The 26,309-nt window shown below is 42.3% G+C and overlaps 1 protein-coding gene across 1 annotated transcript; it reads left to right on the top strand.

The window, feature by feature from the left end:
* The first annotated feature begins 261 nt into the window (after positions 1-261).
* Positions 262-25,752, top strand: LOC306919312 (uncharacterized protein). The gene is made up of 3 exons (XM_079532114.1): positions 262-1,067; positions 6,166-6,408; positions 25,619-25,752. Exons 1-3 carry the CDS (start codon positions 779-781, stop codon positions 25,633-25,635), a joined length of 549 nt encoding a protein of 182 aa, XP_079388240.1. The 5' UTR covers positions 262-778; the 3' UTR covers positions 25,636-25,752.
* The last annotated feature ends 557 nt before the right edge of the window (positions 25,753-26,309 follow it).

Here is a 26,309-nt window from a genome sequence, read left to right as displayed (position 1 = left end):
TTCGGCTTATTTTTTATAGGCTAATTGTTAGTATAATAAATTACCAAAACATTAATTATCCTAGACATACATAGTATTTATATTGATAAATGCATCAACTCTTTTTTTATTAGGATTATATGGTCTTATAATTTGTTTGTTTTACTTGTTTTTCTTGATTTGGCTTTATTTCTCAGTTGGCTTGTTTTCATTGACCTGGTTGCTTATTTCTCTCACACAATGTGGCAACACTGGTTCTTTGTTTTCAGCGTAATGGCGGAATCGGAGGGAAAGTCTTTGTTTGTGTTGATCCTCATCTAGAGAAAAGAGACATTTTCCTCATTCTATAAGTTGTTAGTTGTAACAGTGTAACGTTTATCACCCTGAGCTGGAATCGACCCCGATCTCCAACTCTATGGAGCAGCCGCGCCAGGAGAGATAGCTCCCTATTGGTGGAGCAAGTTACGGAGGGTCTTAACAACTGAAGCCATCTCGGTTCTCCAGCGGTGTTTCCTCCTTCATTCATCCCAGCTTCGAATTCCATTTGTCGGCGTTGAAGCCAAGGAAACAGCGGTAGTTTGGAAGAGAGTCTGTTTGGTGTAAATGTCACACAGTTACACATTCTATAAGTTATACGTATATTTAATACACATTCTATATTACAGTATGAACAGAAATATTTACACATTATATAAGTTTATATTACATTAAGTCGGTTTTTCGGTGCCACTGAAATGTTGTGACGACCCGAAATCATCTCGACACTCCAGCGATAGAGTACTGTGTCTGTTTGGTGTAAATGTCTCCTAAAGGAGGTAAAACGAGTCCAATGCAGTCTCTACGGCTGAAGATACATGAACACATGACGTCGGTGGTGGGAGAGGACATATTGTGCGTTTTGGACAAACGCACAACAAGTGGTGATGTTTGTCGACTCAGAGTATTTGTGTTGGAGCGCCTCAGTTCAGCCGCACAGTTCATGGTCAACCTCTTCCAGAGAGAGATGGAGACACTAGAAACTCTGCTGGAGAAACAAAACAAACTGCTGGACATTGATTTTGATATGGACATCGATCTACACACTGCAGGTATGTGTGTTACACACACAACACCAAACTACACACTGCAGGTACAATTTACAATTTAGGCAGAGTGACTTACAGTAAGCAAGCCCAAAACATGGTAATACATCAAATACATGAAAATAGTCATCAAGACTCATACGTAAGCTAAGCTTACAGTGGAATATGGATATAATGAAAGTGCTATCATAAATAAATATTTAGACAAATGGGCATCTAATTGACATAAATTCATCCTATTTACGCCTGCAAGGTCGTCAAGGCTAGGGCAAGTGCTACGGGCTAAGATGGTGTCTGAATAGGTCGTCAACCCTAAGCCATTCCAGTCTGTCAAAATGTACGTTGGGTTTTTAGGATTCCCAGTTGGGTTTGGATGTCACTGTTGAAGCTCTTGGCTAGCTTGGACTTGCATTTAACGGTACCACTAAAAGGGACAAGACATATGTGGTATCATTTTGTTCGTCTGACATCCAGGAGTGAGAAAATGTGTGATAGCAGTTTCAGAAGGGCAGCTGAATACCATTTTAGTGGTATACTGTGATTATGCAAAACCACATACTTCATTGTTGTCTAAACTCCAAACTTATTCACTTTTATGCACATTTCTGATGTTTGTACAATGGATAGACATGACCAACATCATAATAAAACAACAGACATGCTGAATTATACTTCTGGTAGTCATACCGGGAAAATACACAATGGCTGCCTCTCTGAAACAGGGTACATCTTAAAACTTCATAGAATCATGAGTGATACCTTGTTTTATTTATTTGAGGATGTAGAAACCATTTAGACATTACTTTGAAGAGTCAGGAACTCTCAAACTCAAGGTTGTACCCCAGCACACAACTCAACTCAGGAAAACATGTAATAAACATGTAAATGAGGATCACACAACTTAGAGATGACACACACACACACACACGCTGTATTATGTGGGTCTTTTTTCCGACATACAAATAGCCGACGGGACAATGGTCGGACCATTGTCCCAAATACCGTATTTTTACTCCAACAGTCCGACATGATATTAGAAAGACAGAAGTTCCCGCAATAGTCCGAAAACCGTAGTTTAGACGAGGCAATAGTCAGACACGGGAGACCGAGTAGCGTGCAACGGAAACGCACCCAGTGAGTGTGCGTGCGTGCGTGCGTGCGTGCGGGGGGGGTGGGGTGCGTATAAAACAATGCACGAGTGAGTCCCCTCTCTCGCTGCATATGGCAGCGAGAGAAAGGGGGGGTGGGAGAGGGAGAGAGAGAGAGAGCGTGTGTGTGTGTGCGCGTGGTGAGTGAGTGGCCCCCGTACAATCTGAATTTTATACGCACCCCCCCCCGGGGCGTATAAAACAATGTGAGTCCCCTCTCTCGCTGCATATGGCAGAGCGAGAGAGAGAGAGAGAGGCGCACGTACGTGTGTGTGAGAGAGGGGGGGAGAGAGAGAGTGATTGATTGATTGAAATATTTATTAACAGTTTGCAGAATTACAGTACATTTCAAGCACAAACTCAATACAAAGACTGTTAACTGAGTGGACGACCCAATTAAGCATTACACTTGTTTACAAGAGGGTCCACCATGTTCAATTCATCAAAACATTTAGAGACGTACAGATAGACACTTCTATATAGACAAAGAACAGAACAGGAATTCATCATAATGGAGGTAAAAAGGGAAAAGAAACATACAGTGAGGTGAAAAAGGGGGGGGGGGGGGGATTCAGATTTTACGGGGGCCAGTTTCGAATTGCAGCCGTCCGTAGGTGCCCTTTGAGAGCACCTATAGAGTGTCGCAGTCCCGCCCCCTTTCATGACAACGCCAGTCCCAGGAAATGAATCCCAATGCATTTTTCCCATAGACATTTCATAAAGTATTTATTTAAAGACCTTTTAAGCGTCGTACGAAGCCAACTCGAGTCGTGACAAATCATGACAACAAATACAATATTTTGGACCAAACAAATAATTGCAAATAAGAAAAACAACAAAAAAAGTGTTGTAATCTGCCGTTTTTTTCTACTTTCTAATTCTTTGTTTGGCCCAAAACATTGTGTTTAGTGTCATGATTTGTCACGATAACAGTTGGCTTTGTCCGCGGCGTAAACGTCTTTAAATAAATACTTTCTGAAAAAATGAACGGGGATTTCTTTTCCGGGTCTCTCGAGGGGGCGGGACTGCGACGCTCTATAGTGGATGGAAAGAACGAGACAGGCAGTGGTGCTTTTAATTGACATGGTATGTATTATGTCGCTATGAATCACGCTGGATTATAATTTCTTCACATCCCTATATTCTTCTCTCTCCCTATCTCCCCCCTCTCTCTCACTCCCCCCTCTCCCCCCCTCTCTCTCTGCCACATGCAGCGAGAGGGGACTCACTCACCCCCCCCCCCCCCCACACACACACACACAGCGCACGCGCGCACGCACACACACGCCTCTCTCTCTCCCTCCCCCCTTATCTCTCTCTCTCTCTCTCTCCCTCCCCCCCTCTCTCTCACACACACACACACACACACGTGCGCCTCTCCCCCCCCCCCCCCCCCCCCCCCCCTTTCTGTCTCTCTCTGCCATATGCAGCGAGAGAGGGGACTCACACGTGCATTGTTTCATACGCACCCACCCCTCCCCCCCCACACACGCCGCACGCACGCACCAAGTGCGTTGCCGTTGCGCGCTACTCGGTCTCCCGTGTCGGACTATTGCCTCGTCTAAACTACGGTTTTCGGACTATTGCGGGAACTTCTGTCTTTCTAATATCATGTCGGACTGTTGGAGTAAAGAGTAAAAAGACGGAAAAAAGTCCGCCTCCCGTATTGGGTTACTTCTGGAGATACTGATGTAATGGTTCTCTATTTAGCCTTCCAAAAACACATCCCTTATCCTATCTATCAGAAATGCAGGTACACTAAACCGCACAAGGTTTGTGGACATAGACAAGCTTTGGGAGAAAATCTCTTTGATATGGTCACGCTACAGTATGTGAGTGCCTTTAATTGCTGGTCGTGGAAAACTCAATGCACTGAGATTATTGAAGAAAAACCCAGAATTTCAGGAGACATTCAAACAACTTGGCCAGAATTGGGATGTTTCAACAGAGCTCTTTGATCAACTGCAGCAGTTCACTTGTAGCTGGAACCTGTCTGGGACCACCTCCAGTGACGTGAACCAGATCCGCTATTTTTTGTGCCAGGAGAAGGGAGGCTGATTCCAGTCAACTCCTACCATGTAGAGAATGTCTATTTCTCCATGCCATCCGTGCCAATTACCAGACTCGAATATGGAGATGCTCTCTGCAGACTCGTCCATCCCATACAAAGTGGATGGACAACTGTTGATGATGGACAGTTAGCAATTTACTGGATGCGCACAGCCCCTGCACCAGATGTAGCCCTTGAGTTTTTGGCTTGTAAATGTGCACGTCTATGCAAGCTTCCTAACTGCAGTTGTCTCAGAAATGGGTTGAAATGTACAGACCTCTGCAAACTCCAGAATGTACAATATTAACTGTTTCTCTAGAACACTGCCAGCATTTTTACTAATCTTTCAAGACCCACAGAATATTTAGATCTATGAATTCAGAAAGGTCTCCGGAATTATTATCATCTTATTAGCTTGGGGTTACGTTTCGGGTGAATTACAGTAAACTAGGCCAAGGCCAAGATATGCCAGTTTTGTTAACACTTTGGATTGAAAATGACCTTGACATTGACCTTCGACCTTTGAATGAACTTGAATTGCTTCAGTCAGCTCATAAATCAACTCGGCACCCCAGTAAATGGTAAATAAATGGTAAATGGTCTTGTGTAATGCACAATCTATGTAAAGCACCTTTATCCATGGCGCTTTACATAGATTGTGCATTACATTCACCCATTCACACAGACATTCATACACCGATTGCAGCTGAAGCCATGCAAGGTACCAACCAGCACATCGGGAGAAATTTGGGGTTCAGTGTCTTGCTCAAGGACACTTCGACATGTAGACAGGAGGAGCCGGGATTCGAACCGCCGACCCATGGATCATTGGACGACCTGCTCTACCTCCTGAGCCACAGCCGCCAGTAAACCTATACTTTGATAGCAGAATCATCCAAATCGGCCCATTAGTTGCCAAGTTATGCCATTCACTATGTACCAATTTCTTTCATCAGATACCAGATATAAGGGCTGAAAACAAGTAATCAGCTGCCATTGCTATCATATCATTTAATGAACTACAGACATGTAGCAATACAAAAATCATATGCAACCTTTGTCCCTTGTAGTGGTACCAATATCCCAGAAATAGGCCTCTAGCCCATGGAGTAATACCTTTGGTTGCTTTGAATGCCAGCATCATAATTTTGTACTCTGTGCGGGCAGCGACCGGGAGCCAATGGAGGGAGTGGAGAACCGGGGAGACGTGAGAATTTTGGCTGGTTGAAGACTAAGCGAGCTGCGGCATTCTGGATCAATTGGAGAGGCTTAAGTGGACATGCTGCCAGTAGGAGAGAGTTACAATAGTCAGGTTTTGATATGACTGATGTCTGAATAAGGAGCTGGGCTGACTCCTGGGTGAGGAAGGGTCTGATTTGCAGTTGTATGCCACACCAACACCAAACTACACACACTGTGTGTGTGTTGTGTGTGTGTGTGTGTGTGTGTGTGTGTGTGTGTGTGTGTGTGTGTGTGTGTGTGTGTGTGTGTGTGTGTGTGTGGTTTGGTGTCACACGACACCAAACTACACACTGCAGGCTGGTGAACTCTGAACAACACCAGCTTAGCTACACGTAGCATTAAGCAAGCTGAACTACATTAAGCTAGCTGAACTACATTTCCCAGTAGCTGTTTGTTGTTTGTTGCCCAGCCGGGGAGCCTGATGGAGGGGAAAGGAACTGGTTGGAATAACGTGTTTCTTCCACGCGCTACGTCCGGCCGGGGAAACTCTCCCCTGTCAGGTGAAAAGAAACAGCTTGGACTCCTCATGCATATAAAGAAGCATAAGGTCAGTACGCTGCCCTCCCCAGGTTGGCAGAGGGAGTGTAGTGCCCAGGATTTCCAGACAAATGACCGACCGAACCATATTGTTTTGACTATTTTCTCCTTCTGTCTGTGTGTAAAGAGGTTTCAACTGAATATGAGAAGTGGCGATCCAGTCTGGTCCAGGATGAACCACAACCTCCACAACATCAGAGGAGATCCAGTCTGGTCCAGGAGGAACCACAACCTCCACAACATCAGAGGAGATCCAGTCTGGTCCAGGAGGAACCACAACCTCCACACAATAAAGACGAACAGGAACAGGAGGCTGATGTGTCATCATTGACATTACTACACTGGGAGACGAGCTGTGACACTCTCTCAGGTAAATCAAATCAAACTCTATCGGCGCCACAGCACCATCTGGTGGAGGGCTCTCGCTGCCACACCTGTATTCTCAATGGCGAGCACTTTTAGTTTGAAAGCCGGTTTGGCCGGAAACGGAGAGTCAGGAAGTAAAAATCTGCTGTGTAACATGTCCCGCGATTGTCTTGTTTTTGTTTTTGGTCTAAAAAGAAGAATCCGAGATATTGGCGTTCTAAGATGCTGCGTCCTCATAGACAGCATAACACCAGATATTGGCGTTCTAAGATGCTGCGTCCTCATAGACGGCATAACACCAGATATTGGCGTTCTAAGATGCTGCGTCCTCATAGACAGCATAACACCAGATATTAGCGTTCTAAGATGCTGCGTCCTCATAGACGGCATAACACCAGATATTAGCGTTCTAAGATGCTGCGTCCTCATAGACAGCATAACACCAGATATTGGCGTTCTGATGCTGCGTCCTCATAGACAGCATAACACCAGATATTGGCGTTCTAAGATGCTGCGTCCTCATAGACAGCATAACACCAGATATTAGCGTTCTAAGATGCTGCGTCCTCATAGACAGCATAACACCAGATATTGGCGTTCTAAGATGCTGCGTCCTCATAGACAGCATAACACCAGATATTAGCGTTCTAAGATGCTGCGTCCTCATAGACAGCATAACACCAGATATTAGCGTTCTAAGATGCTGCGTCCTCATACACAGCACAACACCATTGTTTTGTTTCATTCCATTTTGGAAATAACTTCCTACTTCCGGGTCGTCTCTCGTCTGTACATCTCGAACTCGACAGATTCACACACAGCGCTCAAGTCACCCGTTTCTATATCAACCCCACACTGCACGTGTCATTTTGAGATTAGATTTATAATTGTTTAAAAAAAAGTTCATAATATAAATTAATTTAGTCTGGTTTTCTACAGGAGTGTTAGGCTGTTTACAAAGTTTAATATGATACATATCTTATAGTCCTTTAGTCTCCATAGTCTGTGCATATTGTCTTCTTTCTTGGTCCCACCTTATCACTGCTTGCAGCTATATTTTCCTTTTGGATATGTAATTGTCCTAGAGATTGTTTAAATGAAATTGTTTGGGTGAGTATATATGTTTCATCTGAAACTAGCAACTTGCAAGATACACACAACTAGATCATACATAGCCTACTTATACCCTCCCAACTTGAAAGTTAAATCTTAATTATGTCAACAACTAAAAATATTCCTTTTATAGTCCAGGCAAACTAGAGTTTCACATAAAAGTAATTGTAACAAAATAAATTTTACCACACATCATTTCTATGAGGTGTCTAGAACAACATACTGAAAGTCCCAAGAAATCCTAGTTGGGCAAATGGGTTTAATCCAAAATGGCCGCCAATGAATTAAGAAATGTTATATTTTTGCTCTCCATAGGGATATTTGAATGATTTTAAGTTCAAAGGTGCGATATTTGGTCAGTGTTTTTTTCTTTTTTTTTCTTTTTTTTTTTGCATTTTTTAAAAAAATTTTCTTAATTGTTTTTTAGTTTTCTCTTTTTGATTAGATTTTTCTTTTTTTTAAATGACTGGGTCATAGTCATCGGACAAATCAGGCAACTGGCAGTTTGTACAGCTTGTACCACGACATTCTCTGCATATGGCAGTGCATGGGAGTCCATGTTTTTGGCATGTGCATTTCTTTGTGCTGCATCCTTTCTTGCAGTTACAGCAGACTACATCCAGTAATTCTGGTGGCGCAGCAGGCTGATCAGTCATTATTGGCATATATCTACCATCCGTAACCTGCCATCCCCAGTCTTTTGGGTCCATGTTTTCATTTTTCCCTTTCCACTCCATCATTTTAAAGAACACACGTAGACTGTGGAACTTTGCTGCTGTTGATGTTGGTGGTAGAGTTTGAGGTTCCACTGGCGATGTGTTCTTAGACACCTTATCACAGAACCGCCTGTGTCTCAGCATATCCAGCGAGTTCATCCTTGCCTTCAGTACAGTGATACTAGTGCTTTTTCACCTGCTGCAATGATGATTCTCTTTCCCACCATTTCTTGTGACTGGTTGAAAACCATAGCTTGTTGGAGGAAGTGAGCGTCATTCTTCACTTTTTTCAGTGCCAATCCCTTGCCCATGCCAAATAGACGAGAAGTGGAATCACAGCCTAAAATAGCATGAATAAAGAGGAGATTGTCACACACTTCAGGACCAAGCAACTCTTTTGTCTGCTTTATGCACCATATGTGTCTTGCTTTTGCTGCTTGCTTTGGTTCTGGTGCCAGAAACAGCTCATGTGTATGCACATCAGCATGATGCAACAAGAGTACTAACAAGTCAGTGTCATCACCAACAAGGACTGTATCTTTTGTTCTGGCAGAGGCAATGGCTGTTTGGACAATGAGCACATCAGCATCATGCTTTGCATGATCTGTGATGCACTCGGCCCTCTTTAGTTTATCGCTGAGATAAACTAAGAAGCGCTGTTTATTTTCCTTATTGTTAAGGAACTGATCCTTTTTGGATTGGATGATCATGTCTCCAGAGAAGTGTACAGTCACACCAGGACAAACACCTGTTCGTCGCAGTTGGGTGGCATCTTTTATTGTTGGTTCATCTGTGTAGCCATCAAAGACTATGACAGTACCAGTACCATATTTCTGTGTGACATATCTGACATACATTTCACACACACTGTCATATGTGGAACCTTGTGTCCATGGACGATGTAGTAGTGCACCCCCATCAAGGACATACTGGACATCACCACTGGGTTGTCTTTGCTGCTGCTCAATAGATTTCCAAAGGACATCAGCAAGGACTGCCTTGTTTGCTTGAAGAGGTAGGTAGGATGATTCAAACAAAGCAGGAGGATGACTGCAGAGTTCATACTTGAACAGTGATGGCAAATCTTCACAACGGTCTCTCACTGCCAGGAGCCGCTGGAATAACAGCTGTGGATCCACTACTACTGTCTCTCCTTTGACCTTTACAGTTGATCTAGATGCAAGTGTCACTGCTTGGTTAGCTTTCCTGAAGGTGAATTCTTCCACTGGTTTCCCTACCATAGATTCCAAAATCTTGCACCCAATTTCCCTTGATTTCTCAACATTGACTCCCTGCTGGGCTGTCACACCATTAGCAATGTTGTGCAGGCAAGGGTTCTCAGTGAATGGGTCTTTCTCTTTGAGATAGGTGAGCAGGGAAAGAGTGTCACTGAGATCTCTAGTCTGCCTGGCCTTGGACAGGTCTTTATGTTGGTCGCTGGTCTCATAGGAGACACCTGTGAATGACTGCATGGCAATGTTGATGTTTGCGCAAGCTGGCATTGAAAGGACCCACACTAAGCGCTGCGTCATTTGCAGGTACACATAGGCTGACTTTGCATATTGTTTCCTTCTTCTTATCAAGTGCACTCTGGATTCGTTCCAAAACCTCTGCGGAATGCACTTCTTCTATGGGTAAAGAAGAGGACATGACTTTGTCATACAGTTCACTGGCTATGGTCAAGTGAACAGTCGAAATTTGACTGTTTCCTGTAAAGGATTGGGTGCTCCATCATAATTTGGCTCACAATCAGCGGCAGCCGCCATCTCGATTGGAGGTTCCTCTACCATGTCTTGGTTTGGTACTGGCACATTTTATGCATCAGCGACCAACATGGTGTTCAGTGCTGCATCAATAAGCATATGGCCACAAACTGCTCTGGAGAAAGCCTTGCCAGTCATCATGTGGCAAACTGTGTTACCAGCATACACCACCTCTAGTAACTCCTGCAGGCCAGACCCTCCCATTAGGTGTCCAATGCTACCCAAGAAGCTCATTTGCATGTGGAATGCCCCAAGCCTGAGGACTATTCGCTTGAGTTAATTGTCACCTGGCTGAGACTGTATAAGGGTCAAGGCTTTCCAGAATAGGGGTTGGTCAAAGGTCAAAACAGGGGTCACGTCATACTGCAGAGCTTGAGTTGCCACAAAACGTAATGTAGAGTATATGCACGATGCATCACTGGGATCAAGGTCAATCATAGGAAGGAATGTTACTGAAGCTCTCCCAGGGTGTTGACCATGATGTAGCAGCTGCATCATACCAGACCATGATGGCCTTTGACAGTGAAGGAGTAGGGAGGTCTTCCACAACACATCTAGCTGTGATGTTTTATTCTCTGGTGTCATGAGAACCAGTGGCTGATACACAATGGGTTCATTTATAGGAGGAATCTTAAAGTACTGAATGTTTATGCGACCAACTGCAGCAATATCTGCAGCAGTCACTTTGATGTTGGGAACAGGTTTGTTGTGTTGTGTTCCTGGTGTAACAACAGCTATTATACCCATTCCATGGAAAGTCCCTCTACCATCGATAGTTGCTACATTATGGTCTACGTTGTCTGCAACATATTGCAAATGATTATGTTGGGTAAATCCAGGGATCTCCGTCCCTTGTGCCACTGCTGCACTCCGTTCATATTTTATCACATCTGCATATGAGCAGGCAAAACCATGCACATGGAGTGTGTCTATCAAAAAGCGTGACGCAAAATGGTGGTGCATCTGGATCCCTAGTCCAAGCTGAAGAGGCGCTATCATTGGTCGTATTGCTTGCATGATAGACTGTCCGATTGATGCAAGCTTCGTATCAATATTTTTTCCAGAAAACATAGTCCTCAACAGCACTTGTAGTGTCTCTGGAACATAACTCACAGCACCTGCAATATCACTTGCATCTGGGTAGGAATTATTTTGGATTTCCATGGACTTTACATCACTTTGAATTAATTTTGCAGCAGTTTTTATGATATTCAGCTTCTCATCTTCAGTATTCTCAGGTTTTTGTTGCTTGGAGAATTTATGCAGGATTGAGCTGGCAGTGTCTCGGAAAGTGACCACACATTGCTTTGTCAGGTCAGTCATTACTACTCTATCTCAAAAGTGTTCATTTATTTTCATTTTCATCCACTGTGCCCCATATGGTTCATAATCTGTGTTTTGCTCGTAGAACAACGGATGGGTTTTCATCAGTGAGTGACTCGTTACAAATTTGACACTTATCCATTTCTCCACTTCTCCTTGCTAACATAGGCCTACACGATGAATAGCCAGAGGCCTAACTGCAAAATCTGTGCAAATATCACTCTATTGAACATTCAGAACCAAAAATTATATTGTAACTATAATTATTTAGTTTCGGTTTTGGGAAAAAATAAAGAAGGCAGTGACAACTAAATTTATATACACTAGTTTGGATTTCTGGTGAAAATAGAACAGTGGCTGTCTGGCAATGATTATGAATAGAACTAGCTAGTGCTAGTTAGTAGATGATCTACTTCAAAATGAATAGTAGTTTTGGTTTTGGGCAAAAATAAAACATGCAGTGGTAACTAATGCAATATATTTTTCGTCTTAGTTTTAGTCGACGAAAACAACACTGGTGCCACGGGTTAGACTCCCGAGCCCGACGGCCCTTGCCGCGTGTCACTCCCCATCTCTCTCCCCCTTTCATGTCTATCTACTGTTTGCTATCAATAAAGGCATAAAAAAAAAAAAAACTTAAAAAAAAAAAAAAAAAACCTAGTCCAAAATAAGTCAATTTCTAGTATCAAATGTTTCACTTTTTCCACCAATGTATCAAATTTTTCATTTTTCCACCAATGTATATAATTGTTATGTAAATATGTTTTTTTGGTCAGGTGAAAACCTGACCTAACATCTACTTGTTTGTAAATATTTGTTGTTACATTGTGCATATTATTTAACATTACTTCTAAATAAATACATATTTATACATTATACTGCAATTTGCCTTATATAACATTTTTGAGTCAAAACATTTTCATTTTGTAGTTTTGGTTTACTTTATTATACGACTGGTTTCAGACCACAAAACACATCCCAGTCATCTAGGGTCTCAGACAACATCCTCATCTTCCTAGCCATCTTCATTGGATTTTTGATCCGTCTCACATATTTGAAGTTCTCCATTCCTACATGGGATCTATTAGGAATGTAGCTGAAGAGGTGATCTCCATGGAACTCTTTGACAAAAATCTTTATGTCGGCCTTCTGTCTCTTTTTGTAGCCTTCACGGCTTGACCACGAGTCTGTGAAGGACACCACTCCTGCATTTGTAAGGATCCGGTCGATGTCCTTGCCAAAGGATCCACCCATTTCGGCACACCGATGGACCTCTTTCTCTGTGTACCGGCCACGTGATCTTTTCATCATCTCTGAAATAACATATGATGTACTTTGACTTCACATTCAGTTAATCAATCATTTAATCTTTATAGTATAAAGTGGACTGGACAGGGGGGAAGACATGCAGCAAAGGTATTCATGAACGGGACTCGATCAGGCCAGAGCTTATTATGTGGCATGTGCCTGGACTGCTAGGCCAGCGTGCCCCCCCCCCCCCCCCCTTTAAACATTTAAAAATGTTTTGAAATATGATCAATTGCTAAAATTAAAGATTTTCTCAGTATAGTAATTCATCTAGTTTTTATTTTACCTTTGAAGTCATTGTTTAGAAACTCGTTGACAAGATCAAGGCCAACGTTTCCCCCTGGTCTTCGGTTAGGTTAGCCACTCTGTTCCATATCAGATCTTGTCTCAGGTTTTCTGGAAGCCATCCTCCAATTCCTTCATAAAGAAAATTACGTATTTAAAAATTGACACTTAGCTATGTATAGAGGGTATGCGCATGCTTAAAGTGAATGGCACATCGAGTGGCAAAGTGAGTTTAATGTTGTTTAATGCAATCAGTTAGGACTTTTCTGTTTTGATGCATGGGTTGTCAAGGCCAGAAAGTAGTTTTTGACACTCAGTAGGCATTCCTGCATAACTTCCGAGTTTGATGATGATGTCACGCGCATACCCTCTATAAGGACAGATGGGCGCATAGTGTATTTCAGTTTTTCTTTGAAAGATTAAAAAAAAAAAAGAAAACCATGTAATCCCAAGCTCTGCGGCTGTTATTTATGGTGTTGCTACACAAATGTTCAGGTATTGAATTGGTACATCTGCCAACATGTGGTACCTCAATAGACAAAACAATTATTTTGGAGTCATATTACAGACCATAGCTCCAATGGCACCTATAGAATGATTTTAGATGTGCGTGCGTCCCTTTGGAATGTTTCCAAATGAGGATTATGACAGTGGACAACACAGGTTATGACCACAGATGTTCTTATCTGAATATGTATTATATAGTGATATGGTTTCATACGGGTTCTCTGTGTGCCTACGTTTTTTAATTAAGTCTCCTTGCCATAAGATTTTTTTTATTCCTACTTATTGTGCGTGGGACACTGTGAAGTCAACTTGGAGAAATGGAGAGCAAGGGGTAAAAATCTGGACTGACACTCATTGCCTCTGACACTCAGCTGATTGTCACTCAATCACTCCCCCAATTGCCTGACTAATCAGCGTCAGTGCATTCACTGCACCTGAGAGTAGGGCGTTGGCCAAACACAGGAAGAGGGGAGGAAAGATAAAATCCTACACAAACCTCCATGAGACACAACAGTGTGGATCCAAACAGGAGCAACACACACACTGAAACATCACAGCAGAACGGTGCAGCCATATAAAAGTTGGAGAGACAGCCGGTGAGAGAGAACTGTTTGTTTGTTTACAGATCATGCCAATTGCATGCCAGTTTATGGACACTTGTTATTGTTTGTTGTTGTCTGTGATGACTTGAAGAAAGGAAACATGATGGACAATTGGACATGAACATGATTATTGATTTAAAATACATTTGAATTGATTATTGGTTGATAAAAACGGTTCAATGATACTAATTAATTCAGTTTATTTAATTTACATTTCATGAGTTTATTATGTTTAAAAACAGTTTAAAAACGAATTGAGTAGAAATGAATTGATTTAGAAATGAGTTGATTAAGAGACACTACTAAGTAAGAATGATATTTACAGGTGTTTAAAACAGATATGCAAAGTATGTGTATTGTGTATTGATTTAATGTGCATTATACTTACAATAGTTCTTTTTTATTTTCCCTTTAAGGTTTTTCACCTTACTGCCTTGCTTACTCAATGCCCATGCCTGTACAACTGTACTCAACTACAAACAAAGTAAAGAAGAGTAAAAAGAAGGAAACTGTGTGGTCATTGTATGAGTGAAACCCAGTTAAAATCTCCCTATGGTCTGTACCATCCCTTTCAAGCAGGGAAACTGCAAAATACACTAGATAGCTTGACAGTGAAAAACCGGGGCTGTGAGCTGGAACAGTAAAAACAGTGACCTGGAAAAATAAAATATCCACCTTGTAAACAGGAAGTGGACCCAAAATCCAAAATGGCTGAATCAACAGTCAGGATAACCGTGGAACAGCTAAAAAATGAGCGGACTACAGCAAAACGATCCTTCACACGACTAGCGAACAGTATCATCAGAAATCACGACGACATGTCAGAAGGTCAGCTCAAAGAGAGCTTCAATAAACTCACCATGGAAGCCGACAAAGTCATGGAAGCCAATGATGACGTCATGGCAGGTCTCATTGCTGAGGAGGAGGAAAAGCTCAAAGACAAGGAATCAGTGGAGCTAACCGAACAGCAAAATGCTGACATAGCAAGGACCACAAATGAATGTGGCTTAAAGATGAAGGAGGTTGTGGAGCTAATTAAAAATGATCTTTGGCAAAAGTTTAGAGATGAACTGTCTATGGCTATAGAACTAGCTGAAGTAGAATGTGACCGGGTTGCTGGAGTACAACCTGATGGCAACCATGAGGCCTACGAATTCAGGCTCAGTCACCTGAAATCACTGATGGAGGCTGCAAAGCAAGCTCATTGCAAATGGCAACAGTGGATTCCAGTGGAAGACCAGAGAGAGGTCCGCAGTCGGTTGAAAGAGCTCGAAAGCCGAGCAACCGTGCAGGTTTCCAGAAAGGCTGAGTTCATAAAGGCAAGACGAGAGGAAGACACAAGGCTAGCACCAACTAACGCTGCTGCCCGTCCTCCCATCTTTACCCCAACCATTAAGCTGAAACCCACAGCTCTCCCCAAGTTCTCTGGCTACAAGCGTGACTTTCATAGGTGGAGAAGAGACTGGGAGTCGCTCCAAAAACAAGGAGAACCAACCGGCTCCAAAGAAGTGAAGAAAATACAGTTACTAGACAGTCTTGATGACAGGATCAAGAAAGACTTTCGCCTCACTACTTATAACACTGCAGACGACATTTTCCGTGTCTTAGAGAACCGCTATGGCAATCGAACGGCCATTGCCATTGAAATAGTGGAAGACCTACAGAAGATGCCATCTGTCAGAAGTAGCCAACCAAGGAAAATTGTGGAGTTGATTCAAGCCGTGGAGAAGGCACTCGGTGACCTGAGTGACCTCGGAGACACAGGCGCCATAAAGAATCCCCTCGTAACAAAATCAATTGAAAGTAAACTTCCTGACTCCCTCAAGAAGGAGTGGCTTGTCTATGTAGCCAATCCAAGGAATGGTGTGACACCAGAGGAAAGGTTTGACCATCTCTTAGCATTCCTCAAGCAGCAGGAGACCATCTATGAGGAGCTCGAGCTGCTACAAGATGAGGAGCCAAGTAAGCCAAATTGGAAGAAAGACACCAGAAATGAGCAGAAAAGTGCCAGAACCAAGTCTACAAAAGCAGCTGATGACCAAGGCTGTGTAGTCTGCGGCGATGCCAAACACAAGAAGAAGCTTTATTTCTGCAACGAGTTCAAGGCTCTGAATGCAGCAGAGAAAAAGGCTTCAGTAAAGAAACTGGGTGCGTGTACAAGATGTCTTGAGGTGCACGAAAACCAGTCACCCTGCAAACCTGGCTTTCTATGCAGAAACCCAGACTGCAAAGGCGAGCAGGGGCCCGAGCATCACTTCTACCTCTGTCCCAAATCTGTGTCAAAGAGGTCTGCAGACAAATCCGAAAAAGATAAAGGCAGAAAGAAGTACACAGAGGTTCAAGAGGAGTTCATCAAAAATCTCCCACCAGACCTGGCAAAGCAGTGCAGGGAGGTTTTCTCAAACGTTGCCTCCAGAGTGTTCAAAACCTCAAATGACCAGCAGAGTCTACTGATAAAGAATGGAATGCAAGAGCTTCCAGTGATCATGATGCTACTTGTCGTCACAGCTAATGCCGGACAGAAGGTCGGGACACTCATCGACTTAGCATCTGACACGAATTACATCACTCACAGAGCGGCAAGCCGTCTGAACCTAAAGAGTGAAGACATCATGCTCGTTGTCCATGGAGTTGGTGGGATGAAGGTCCAAGTAAAGACAAAGCGCTATCTCCTCAAGATCCGTGTATCCACTCCCAAGGGCACACTAAGAGCACATCAGCTGGTTTGCTATGGGCTAGACAACATTGCAGACGTCCACAAAAGTGTGACACCTGAACAGCTGCAGCCATTCTTCCCAGACGTACCTCTTGATGAGCTTGTGAGGCCCAAAGAAGTCGAACTTCTCATTAGCCACAGAGAAGGCCAGCTAGCTCCCCAGCGAGTCAGAGTCGTGGGAGACCTCGTACTGTGGGATGGACCACTCGGGAAAACAGTTGGAGGAACACACCCCAAACTGTTTGAGGAGGTTGAAGTGTCAGCTCATATGTCAAAGACGCACTTTGCAAGATCAATGAGAGCAGCAGCTGTGAAATATGAAGAGCTCACCAACAGCACCCCAGAACAAGACCCCTCAAGAAGAGAAGGGAAGCCTTGGGTCTTCTCAGGCCAAAGTGGGAGGAAGGAGAGCGACAACGAAGCAAGTAAGACCAAAGTAAACAACATGGTCCTCCCGAATCAGATGAGGGACGAGGATAATAAAGCGCTTGGTCTGGGCTACCTTGTGAAGGAAGATAAGCTCCATGTCATGTCATCTATCAACTTCTCAAGGAGAAAGAAGAAGATGCGACTTGGCCAAGATCTTCTACTAGACCAAGTAAGAGCGCAAACCCCAAACCCTTTGACAAGGAGGGACCTCCTGAGTCAAGTCTCAAGGTTATATGATCCAGTTGGCCTGGTGGCCAAAGACAGCGTCAACAGACCGCAAAAGAAGGCATTTGTTGCTGCACTGACCAGAGCAAAGGCCAAGGCACAACTGCCGTCAGATCCAAAGGATGACAAAGCAGAAAAGCCATCAGAACCAAAGCAGGATCAGGAACCAACTCAAACCCAAACACAACAAAAGAGGCCAGCAGCAGGAGTATCAGCTGTCCAAAACCTTGTGGATGTCAAGCGGTTCAGCAACCTAAGCAGACTCATAAAGACAGTTGCTTGGATTTGGAGAGCAGCGAAGAAGTTCATTAAAGTTGGAAAGCAAACTGCCAACAGTCCAAAGTGGGAGGCAGTATCAACTTCACAAGACATCTCGGTGCAAGAGAGAGAAGACGCCCTGAGAGACATCTTTCTTGCGGCACAGCAAGGTGCATCCTTTCCAAGCACAACCACAGACAGGCTGGCGGTATACAAGGACCAAGAGACTGGCTCGTTGGTCTGTGGGGGTCGTGTGCAGATCTTCAATGAAGACAAAGTTGCTGTCCCAATCTTGCCGTACGATGCCTGGGTGTCTACGCTACTAGCACGAGAAGCCCACGAGGAGAACCACGATGGAGTGGCCGGAACCTTGCTCAAGATGAGAAGAAGAGCATGGGTCGTGAAGGGCCGGAGGATTGCTCAAAGAGTGGTCGAAAGCTGCATACACTGCAGGAAAACAAAAGCAAAAAGATGCCAGCAAATAATGGGTGACCTACCCCCAGAGAGGACTGAACCAGCTGCCCCATTCGAATTCACAACAGTAGACCTCTTCGGACCATACCAAGTCAGAGATGATGTCAAGAAAAGAGTGTCACTGAAAGTTTGGGGAGTTGTGTTCTGTTGTATGGCCTCCAGAGCTATTCACACAGAGCTGGTGAACTCTCAGTCCACAGAAAGTTTCCTGTTTGCCTACCAGAGGTTCACAGCACTAAGAGGTCATCCACAGAAGATCTGGTCAGATCCAGGTACCAACCTAGTAGGGGCAAAGCCAGTCCTAGAAGAACAGTACCGATTCCTTGTCAATCTTGACAAAGCTACCCTCGAAGAGAGAGCTGCCAAGAATGGCACAGAATGGACATGGAAAATTCATCCAGCCGATTCCCCACACCGGAACGGTGCTGCAGAAGCTGCTGTGCGCATCGTCAAAAGAGCGCTACAGAGTCTCGGAGGAGAGACAGGGCTAAGGTGGAGTGAATTCCAAACAACTCTCTACATGGCAGCTAATCTTGCGAATGAAAGACCAATTGACGCCAGGACACAGAGCCGAGAAGACAGCGTTCAGTTCATCACTCCAAACTGTCTCCTGCTCGGACGAGCATCGCAGAGTGGAGATGTGAGAACTTTCAACTTCAGTGACTATCCCTACAAGAGGCTTAACGAGATGCAAGCGCAAGTTAACAAGTTCTGGAGGCACTGGAGTCAACTAGCTGGTCCTAACCTATTCGTAAGAAACAAGTGGCACACAGCCAAGAGAAACGTCGCAGTCGGTGACATCGTCTGGATGGCGGACCAAAACGCCCTAAGGGGTCAATTCAGGATCGCAAGAGTGGTCAGTGTCAACTCAGACAGCAAAGGAATTGTGAGGGATGTCAACGTCAGAACCTTCCCAAGCTACCCAGTTCCTGTCACTAGGCCTGCCACAGCAAAAGCAAACCACAGAATGTCTAACAAACTCAAACTCGAAATCCCAGCAACAGTGCTTCACAGAGACGTCAGGCGACTGGTCGTCCTGCTTCCCACCGAAGAGCAGAACAAACCGGAAGACCCAAGTTTGCCTCTGTAACGTGCGACCTCCCAGATGTTTCCACCGGAAGGTCGAGTGGGAGGTGTGAAGTCAACTTGGAGAAATGGAGAGCAAGGGGTAAAAATCTGGACTGACACTCATTGCCTCTGACACTCAGCTGATTGTCACTCAATCACTCCCCCAATTGCCTGACTAATCAGCGTCAGTGCATTCACTGCACCTGAGAGTAGGGCGTTGGCCAAACACAGGAAGAGGGGAGGAAAGATAAAATCCTACACAAACCTCCATGAGACACAACAGTGTGGATCCAAACAGGAGCAACACACACACTGAAACATCACAGCAGAACGGTGCAGCCATATAAAAGTTGGAGAGACAGCCGGTGAGAGAGAACTGTTTGTTTGTTTACAGATCATGCCAATTGCATGCCAGTTTATGGACACTTGTTATTGTTTGTTGTTGTCTGTGATGACTTGAAGAAAGGAAACATGATGGACAATTGGACATGAACATGATTATTGATTTAAAATACATTTGAATTGATTATTGGTTGATAAAAACGGTTCAATGATACTAATTAATTCAGTTTATTTAATTTACATTTCATGAGTTTATTATGTTTAAAAACAGTTTAAAAACGAATTGAGTAGAAATGAATTGATTTAGAAATGAGTTGATTAAGAGACACTACTAAGTAAGAATGATATTTACAGGTGTTTAAAACAGATATGCAAAGTATGTGTATTGTGTATTGATTTAATGTGCATTATACTTACAATAGTTCTTTTTTATTTTCCCTTTAAGGTTTTTCACCTTACTGCCTTGCTTACTCAATGCCCATGCCTGTACAACTGTACTCAACTACAAACAAAGTAAAGAAGAGTAAAAAGAAGGAAACTGTGTGGTCATTGTATGAGTGAAACCCAGTTAAAATCTCCCTATGGTCTGTACCATCCCTTTCAAGCAGGGAAACTGCAAAATACACTAGATAGCTTGACAGACACGGTATTCAATGACTGAAACGCCACAGGTGTCGTTCTCAGCACACAGAATATAATGCTGTCTGTGTCTGCAATATTCTCAGAAAGGTCTGAGGACACGTTACCAAAATGAAACACCCACGAGGGGAGCAGTGTCCTGGTGTGCATATTTTGTTATTTACTTTTTATAGTATTGATCCAGCACCCGGCTTAACAAGACATGTGTGTGCCTTTTGTCACTTTGACACCTTTTCAATTTTAAATATAAAACATTAACTTGCAGTAAACAAACATTTTCAAATGGTGAAACTGAGGACAAAATGTTTTACCGCTTAGCATGTAGTGCCCATTTATGAAGTACTTTGGATGACTGCCAAATAATTTGAATTTGTCCATCCTCCAGCTGTCTACCATGGCTGGACCATCACCTTCATGAACAGCATCCTTTCTGGCCAGATGATTCAATCCCTCCCAGATCAAGGCCTTGGAGTAGTTGCGGACATAGTCTTCTTCAACTTCCCCAACTTTGCAGTCTTCTGAACAGTACCATATGTCTGTAGTAGAATATGAATACTAAATGTTAGTACATCCCCACAGCCTACATGGCCCTATCTTGGTTGTGCTTTACCCTTTATCCCTATACTTTTTGGCCATATTTTACTTTCTTGAAAAACATTTAAAATAGCTCTACTACCCGATCTACTTTGACATGTTGTGAGCCTGTAAATTGACTATTTGCACTTTAAAGAAAATGCTAAAACGTCAAATAATCATTATGAACGTAAGTTTTAGGCATATCCTCTGCACCAGGCCTGTCAGATGGCAGGAGGCACACTGTGTGGTACCATTCGTGGTTCTTGCATTTCTTTTTTAAATGGCATTGCACCATTTCCCCCCCCCCCTGTCTTTCCTGGCACCAGCAGTGTACATAGGCCCAATCCTCTTCACATTTGTCACAACAAAACCAGTCTCCCTTTGGGGCCTTATTAAGGCCTGCGCACGAGACATGAAGCCATTGCTTAGTGCAAATTGAGCTGCTGCACTGCAACATGGCCTCGTCTTTGTCTGGAAATACAGAAAACAGTAGTTTTATTTAAATTTATTTTGTGAAATACAAATAAGCCTAACAGGTAAAGTAATTACAATGTTATATTAACAAAAAAGATCATTGGACTATTTAAATAAAAAATACCCTCTCCGCAAGCGCAGTACAGATAGTAGTCCTTTTCCTCCCCTGTTACTGCACTAGCTGCAGCAGCTACAACCAGGTCGATCTGCTTTTCATCAGGAGGCATCCAGGCAAATTGAACGATGTAGCTGGCAAGGTTTAGGAGCCATTCCATTTGTTCTGCCTTTGTTTGACCCAAGCTAACTGGGACCTCATCAATAGTTGACATTCCACACTTTGTTGTGGCCAGCAGAGTCACATAAGCAGATGTAGCAAACTATGTTTATAAAAAGGACAAATTATCCATATTAGGTGAAATGCATCCAGCATCATTAACTTGACATGGAAAATGACAGTATTTAGTCTATATAATTTACCAATACATTTATACAACAAATATTACTATGTAATTACTCACCTCCATCATGTCCCAAGAATGCTGGACATTTGCTGACACTTTTTTCTTCAGAGACTTGTGGTCAAATGTGCAATGGTCCCTCTGCTGAACTCACTTTCATTTTTAAACAGTAGATCCCAAGTCTCCTATTGTACAAAAAAATAAATAAACATTATTAGGACGGTAAACTTTATTTATTTGCATTTTGCAGTGCTTTAAACAAGTTGACTTTATGAAAAAAGGAAATACTCTATATGTGTTATAGAGTATAGCAAATAAAACGTTGAGAATTATTAATTGTAGATTTCACATGTTTAAAGCGTCAAACAACATGAACTAACCTAGGGTTACCATATTCTGAATGACCAAAAAGAGGACACATGCGCGTGCATGTGCACGTGCGCGTCGTGCGTGTGCATGTGTCGTGCGTGCGCGGTTCTGTTTGGGTTAGGGTTAAAATAATCTATAACATGTCAAAATAATCTATAACAAAAACAAATGGTATGCTCCTAAATTTAAACAAATATGCTCTATATTACAGTGGCTCTCAAAGGTGTGATCCAGGGACCCTCATGGTTCCTTGAAGGGGTTCCAAATGGACCCATTATAGGTCTAACTCTGAGAGTGTAACACATGGACCCACAATGGACCCTTACAGGTCTGTAACTCTGATAGTGTACAAATGGAACCAAATGGACCCTTACAGGTCTGTAACTCTGAGAGTTTAACTAGTACAAATGGAACCAAATGGACCCTTTAATTAGTTTAATAACTTTTAACTCTGATACTGTACAAATGGAATCTGGAATGGAGTTTTACTCTCAGTTATGGGGGTCCTTGAAATTAAAAGGTTTGAGAACCTGTATGCAATGGCTTCTCTTATAAAAAGAGAGACCAGCCTATTCTCCAAACCATCATATTATCTTATGCTTTGCTTGGTTGTACAAAATAATATTGGGTCAATTTAATTTGCAGAAGGACTCACCTCGCGCACAGCTGCCTTGTCTGTGTTGTTGACATGGGCTTGCAGGAAAACTTTTATTTGTGACAGACACATAGTTCCTTTGCAGACAATACAATCTGCTTCTCATTGGTCAGTCACATAGGTAAGAAAACAGTAGCATACTTTTTCTGCATGTCAATGATGAGATAGTTCTTTTTCAATTCAAGCTTTCCTCACGGAGAGCAAGAGACAACAGTCTATGCAGCGCTGCAACAGCGGAGCAGCAGCGAGCCTTTCTCTGATCTGCTATCGGGACCAGTGCTGTCAGCGCGCATGCAGTTATGAATAATCAGGGGTTCGGGCTGAAAGTCCGCCTCCCACAGTGTGTTTCCACTACGAACCATTGAACGTGCATTGTAATACACTTTGGTCTGAATGGTCTGTGAGTGTACAGATGCGTGTAAAACCCCGGACATTTGAAGGAATTTATAAAACCCCCCCGGACAGCCCCCCAAAAGAGGACTTGTCCGGGCAAAAGAGGACGTATGGTAAGCCTAAACTAACCTGCAGAAAAAGCATTTCTTTGTGAAACTCGTGGTGTAGGGATCAGTCCGTCCAGTCGATCACTAGGTGTCTCACCACCATTCCTGCTTCTCTTGGCGTGGATCATGCGTTCAACACTTAGCCCATCCCCACAACACATTATGGGCAAAGGTGCACCATCCACTACGGGAACAAACTTATGGAGGAAACTCGTAATTTCTGTTACTCCACTGGTTGTGCTGGGGTTGGATGACAACACACCAAGGTTGACCTATGAGACAGTGACAGAATTGCATTCGTTAATGGATCATTCAACATCCGACAAATGGCAATTTATTTCAATAGTTCATATCTTACAATGTTGCTTTTGCTGTTCATCTCCTTGGTGTACTTGTGTGTAATGTGCTGGTTCACCTCGTGATGGATTTTTGACAATGCCGGAAGGTTGTCAACCAAAATCCTCATCACCAATGTTACCATTCGGTTACGCAATCTTTGGAACACCTAATAATAAAGTGGAGACAACATATAATATAATATATAATAACAGTAAGCATTGCATCAACAGAAAACATATATTTTGTATTTTTTGTATTTATTTATTCAGCACAATATAAAAAACAACACAGTGAGCATATAAATATAAGAGGGGTAAAGTGCTAGGCTGAGGCAAAAAACCCAAGCGGCTTATACGAGGCCTCTACCTATGTAAATGAAACATTGTACAAGACATATAGAACATCCAGAAGACATAGTTGCAGTATATAAAACAAGAACAAAAAAAAAAAAAACAACAAGAACATGATTAGAATTGTAGGTTATCTACATGATTAGAGAAAAGAAGAGATGATACAAAGAGATATAATTAAGTAATTAAGTAATCTGGTCAATTAAGTGGGTCCTAAACTTATGTTTGAAGTTTTTCAATGAAGTAGAATTCGATGAGATTGCTGTATAGGTGTTCCATAGCTGGGCCCCCCTGTATCTGATGGAGAACTGACACAGACCAGTTCGGAACTTTGGGAGATGTAAATGATTTGCCTGTCTCGTATTGAAATGGTGCACATCACTGTTGAACTGGAAAAAGTCTTTACATGGCAAAGAAAATGAAACTGGCTGGAACAATACTTTGAAGATAAAGTTGCAGGTTTGGTATGTATTTAAATAAAAAATTGGTAAAATATTGAGTTGTTTGAAAAGAGGGGCAGAATGAGCAGACCAATCACTGTATGTGGCAATCCTGCAGAATCTTTTTTGCAACATGTGGAGTTTGTGAAGATGAGTATTATAAGTAGCTCCCCAAATGATATTGCAAAATATAAGATATGGATAAATTAAGCTATAGTAAAGAGTTGGGAGACAGTTTTGATTTACCAGACTACGAAATTTGCCAATAATGCCAATAGATTTTGATATTTTCTTACAGACATGGCTAATGTGGTTTGTCCAGCTTAATCTTTCATGGATAATTACACCAAGAAAGGTTGTTGATGTAACCTGAGAAATTGGATCATCTCCTATAGACAGACAGGTGTTAGAATTACAATACTTTTTATTTTTTGATGTAAATATAATAAAATTTGACTTTTTTATGTTCAGTGATATTTTTTTTAATTTAAACCATTTTGATTATTATTTTCAAGATCGTGATTAACCTTTGCCATTAGAGCTGAGAAATCAGTATGTGAAATAAATAAATTAGTATCATCTGCAAAAAGTACAGGAAACAAGAAGGACAAAGCCGCAGCCAAATCATTAATATAAATCAGAAATAAGAGTGGTCCTAGTATAGACCCCTGGGGGACCCCACATTTTAAGGAGGCACTCTCTGATGATTTACCGTTGATGCTAACAAATTGTTGACGGTTATGAATATAATTAAAAAACCATGTATGAGTGATTCCAGCAAATCCATAATGTAGTAACTTTTGAAGAAGAATATCATAATTAACAGTATCAAATGCTTTAGATAAGTCGAGAAAAATTCCCAAAGCGTATTCATTATTATTGAATGCAGTATGAATTTTATCAACCAATTGAAGAATAGCCATTTCTGTAGAATGATTTTTCCTAAATCCATATTGGTGTTCATACAGTATGTTATGGTCCTGCAGATGTTCCATCATTCTGTTAAAGACTAATTTCTCCAGAATCTTTGAGAAACAAGGGAGAACAGAAATAGGGCGGTAGTTACTAAATACGCTATGGTCTCCAGATTTGTAGACAGGAACTACTTTGGCAATTTTAAGGTCATTGGGTATTATTCCAGTTTCTAAAGATTTGGTGAAAATGTGGGTCAAAGGCTTAACAATTGAATTTCTAGTTTGAATGATTAAGTTAGATCTGACCTCATCATGACCAGCAGCTGAGTCTTTCATGCACATAATTATGTCCATGATTTCCTTCTCTGTAGGAGGTTTGAAGCTCTGAATAGAAGGATGGTGACCTGTCAGAAACTCAGATGGAGACCCGGCTGTAGGACTTATCCTCTCTGATAGAACTGTACCAATATTAACAAAATAATTATTAAAAGCATATGCAATGTCAGATGGGTCAGAGTAAACTCTATTTTCATCAACAAATTGAGATGGGAGAGTGGCTGTAGCCTTTTTCCTATTTAGAAGCTGGTTGATGACTCTCCAGGTAGTTTTGATGTTATTTGAAGCCTCATTAAATTTGTCTGAAAAGTACTCTTTCTTAGCAGCTCTAACAAGATGATTGTAATTGTTGCGATATTTCTTATAATTTGCTATATTAATTGGGGATGGATTACAGATGATTTTTTTATACAACTTATTCTTAGCTTTCAGAGACTTATGGAGATCTGGTGTAAACCAGGGTTTTCTAAATGCACAGACCTTGTTTGCTTTTTTACTGACAAGAGGAAAGCACCTGTTGAATACAGGGTTAAAGTACTTGTTCAACATCATCATGAGTGTATACATCATCCCATAGGATGTCATCAATCAGCTTCTCAAATCGGTCAACATTTCTTTTGTTAAACACTCTAAACCTTAGAGCTTTGTCTGCCTCCTGGTGGTTAACTGCGGGTTTTGATGAGAAGTGAAACACAGGATAATGGTCAGATATATCAGAATGAAAGA

The sequence above is a fragment of the Electrona antarctica genome (assembly GCF_951216825.1).
Source record: "Electrona antarctica genome assembly, contig: scaffold_25, whole genome shotgun sequence".
Lineage (NCBI taxonomy): Eukaryota > Metazoa > Chordata > Actinopteri > Myctophiformes > Myctophidae > Electrona > Electrona antarctica.
This window is presented reverse-complemented; position numbering and strand designations above follow the sequence as displayed.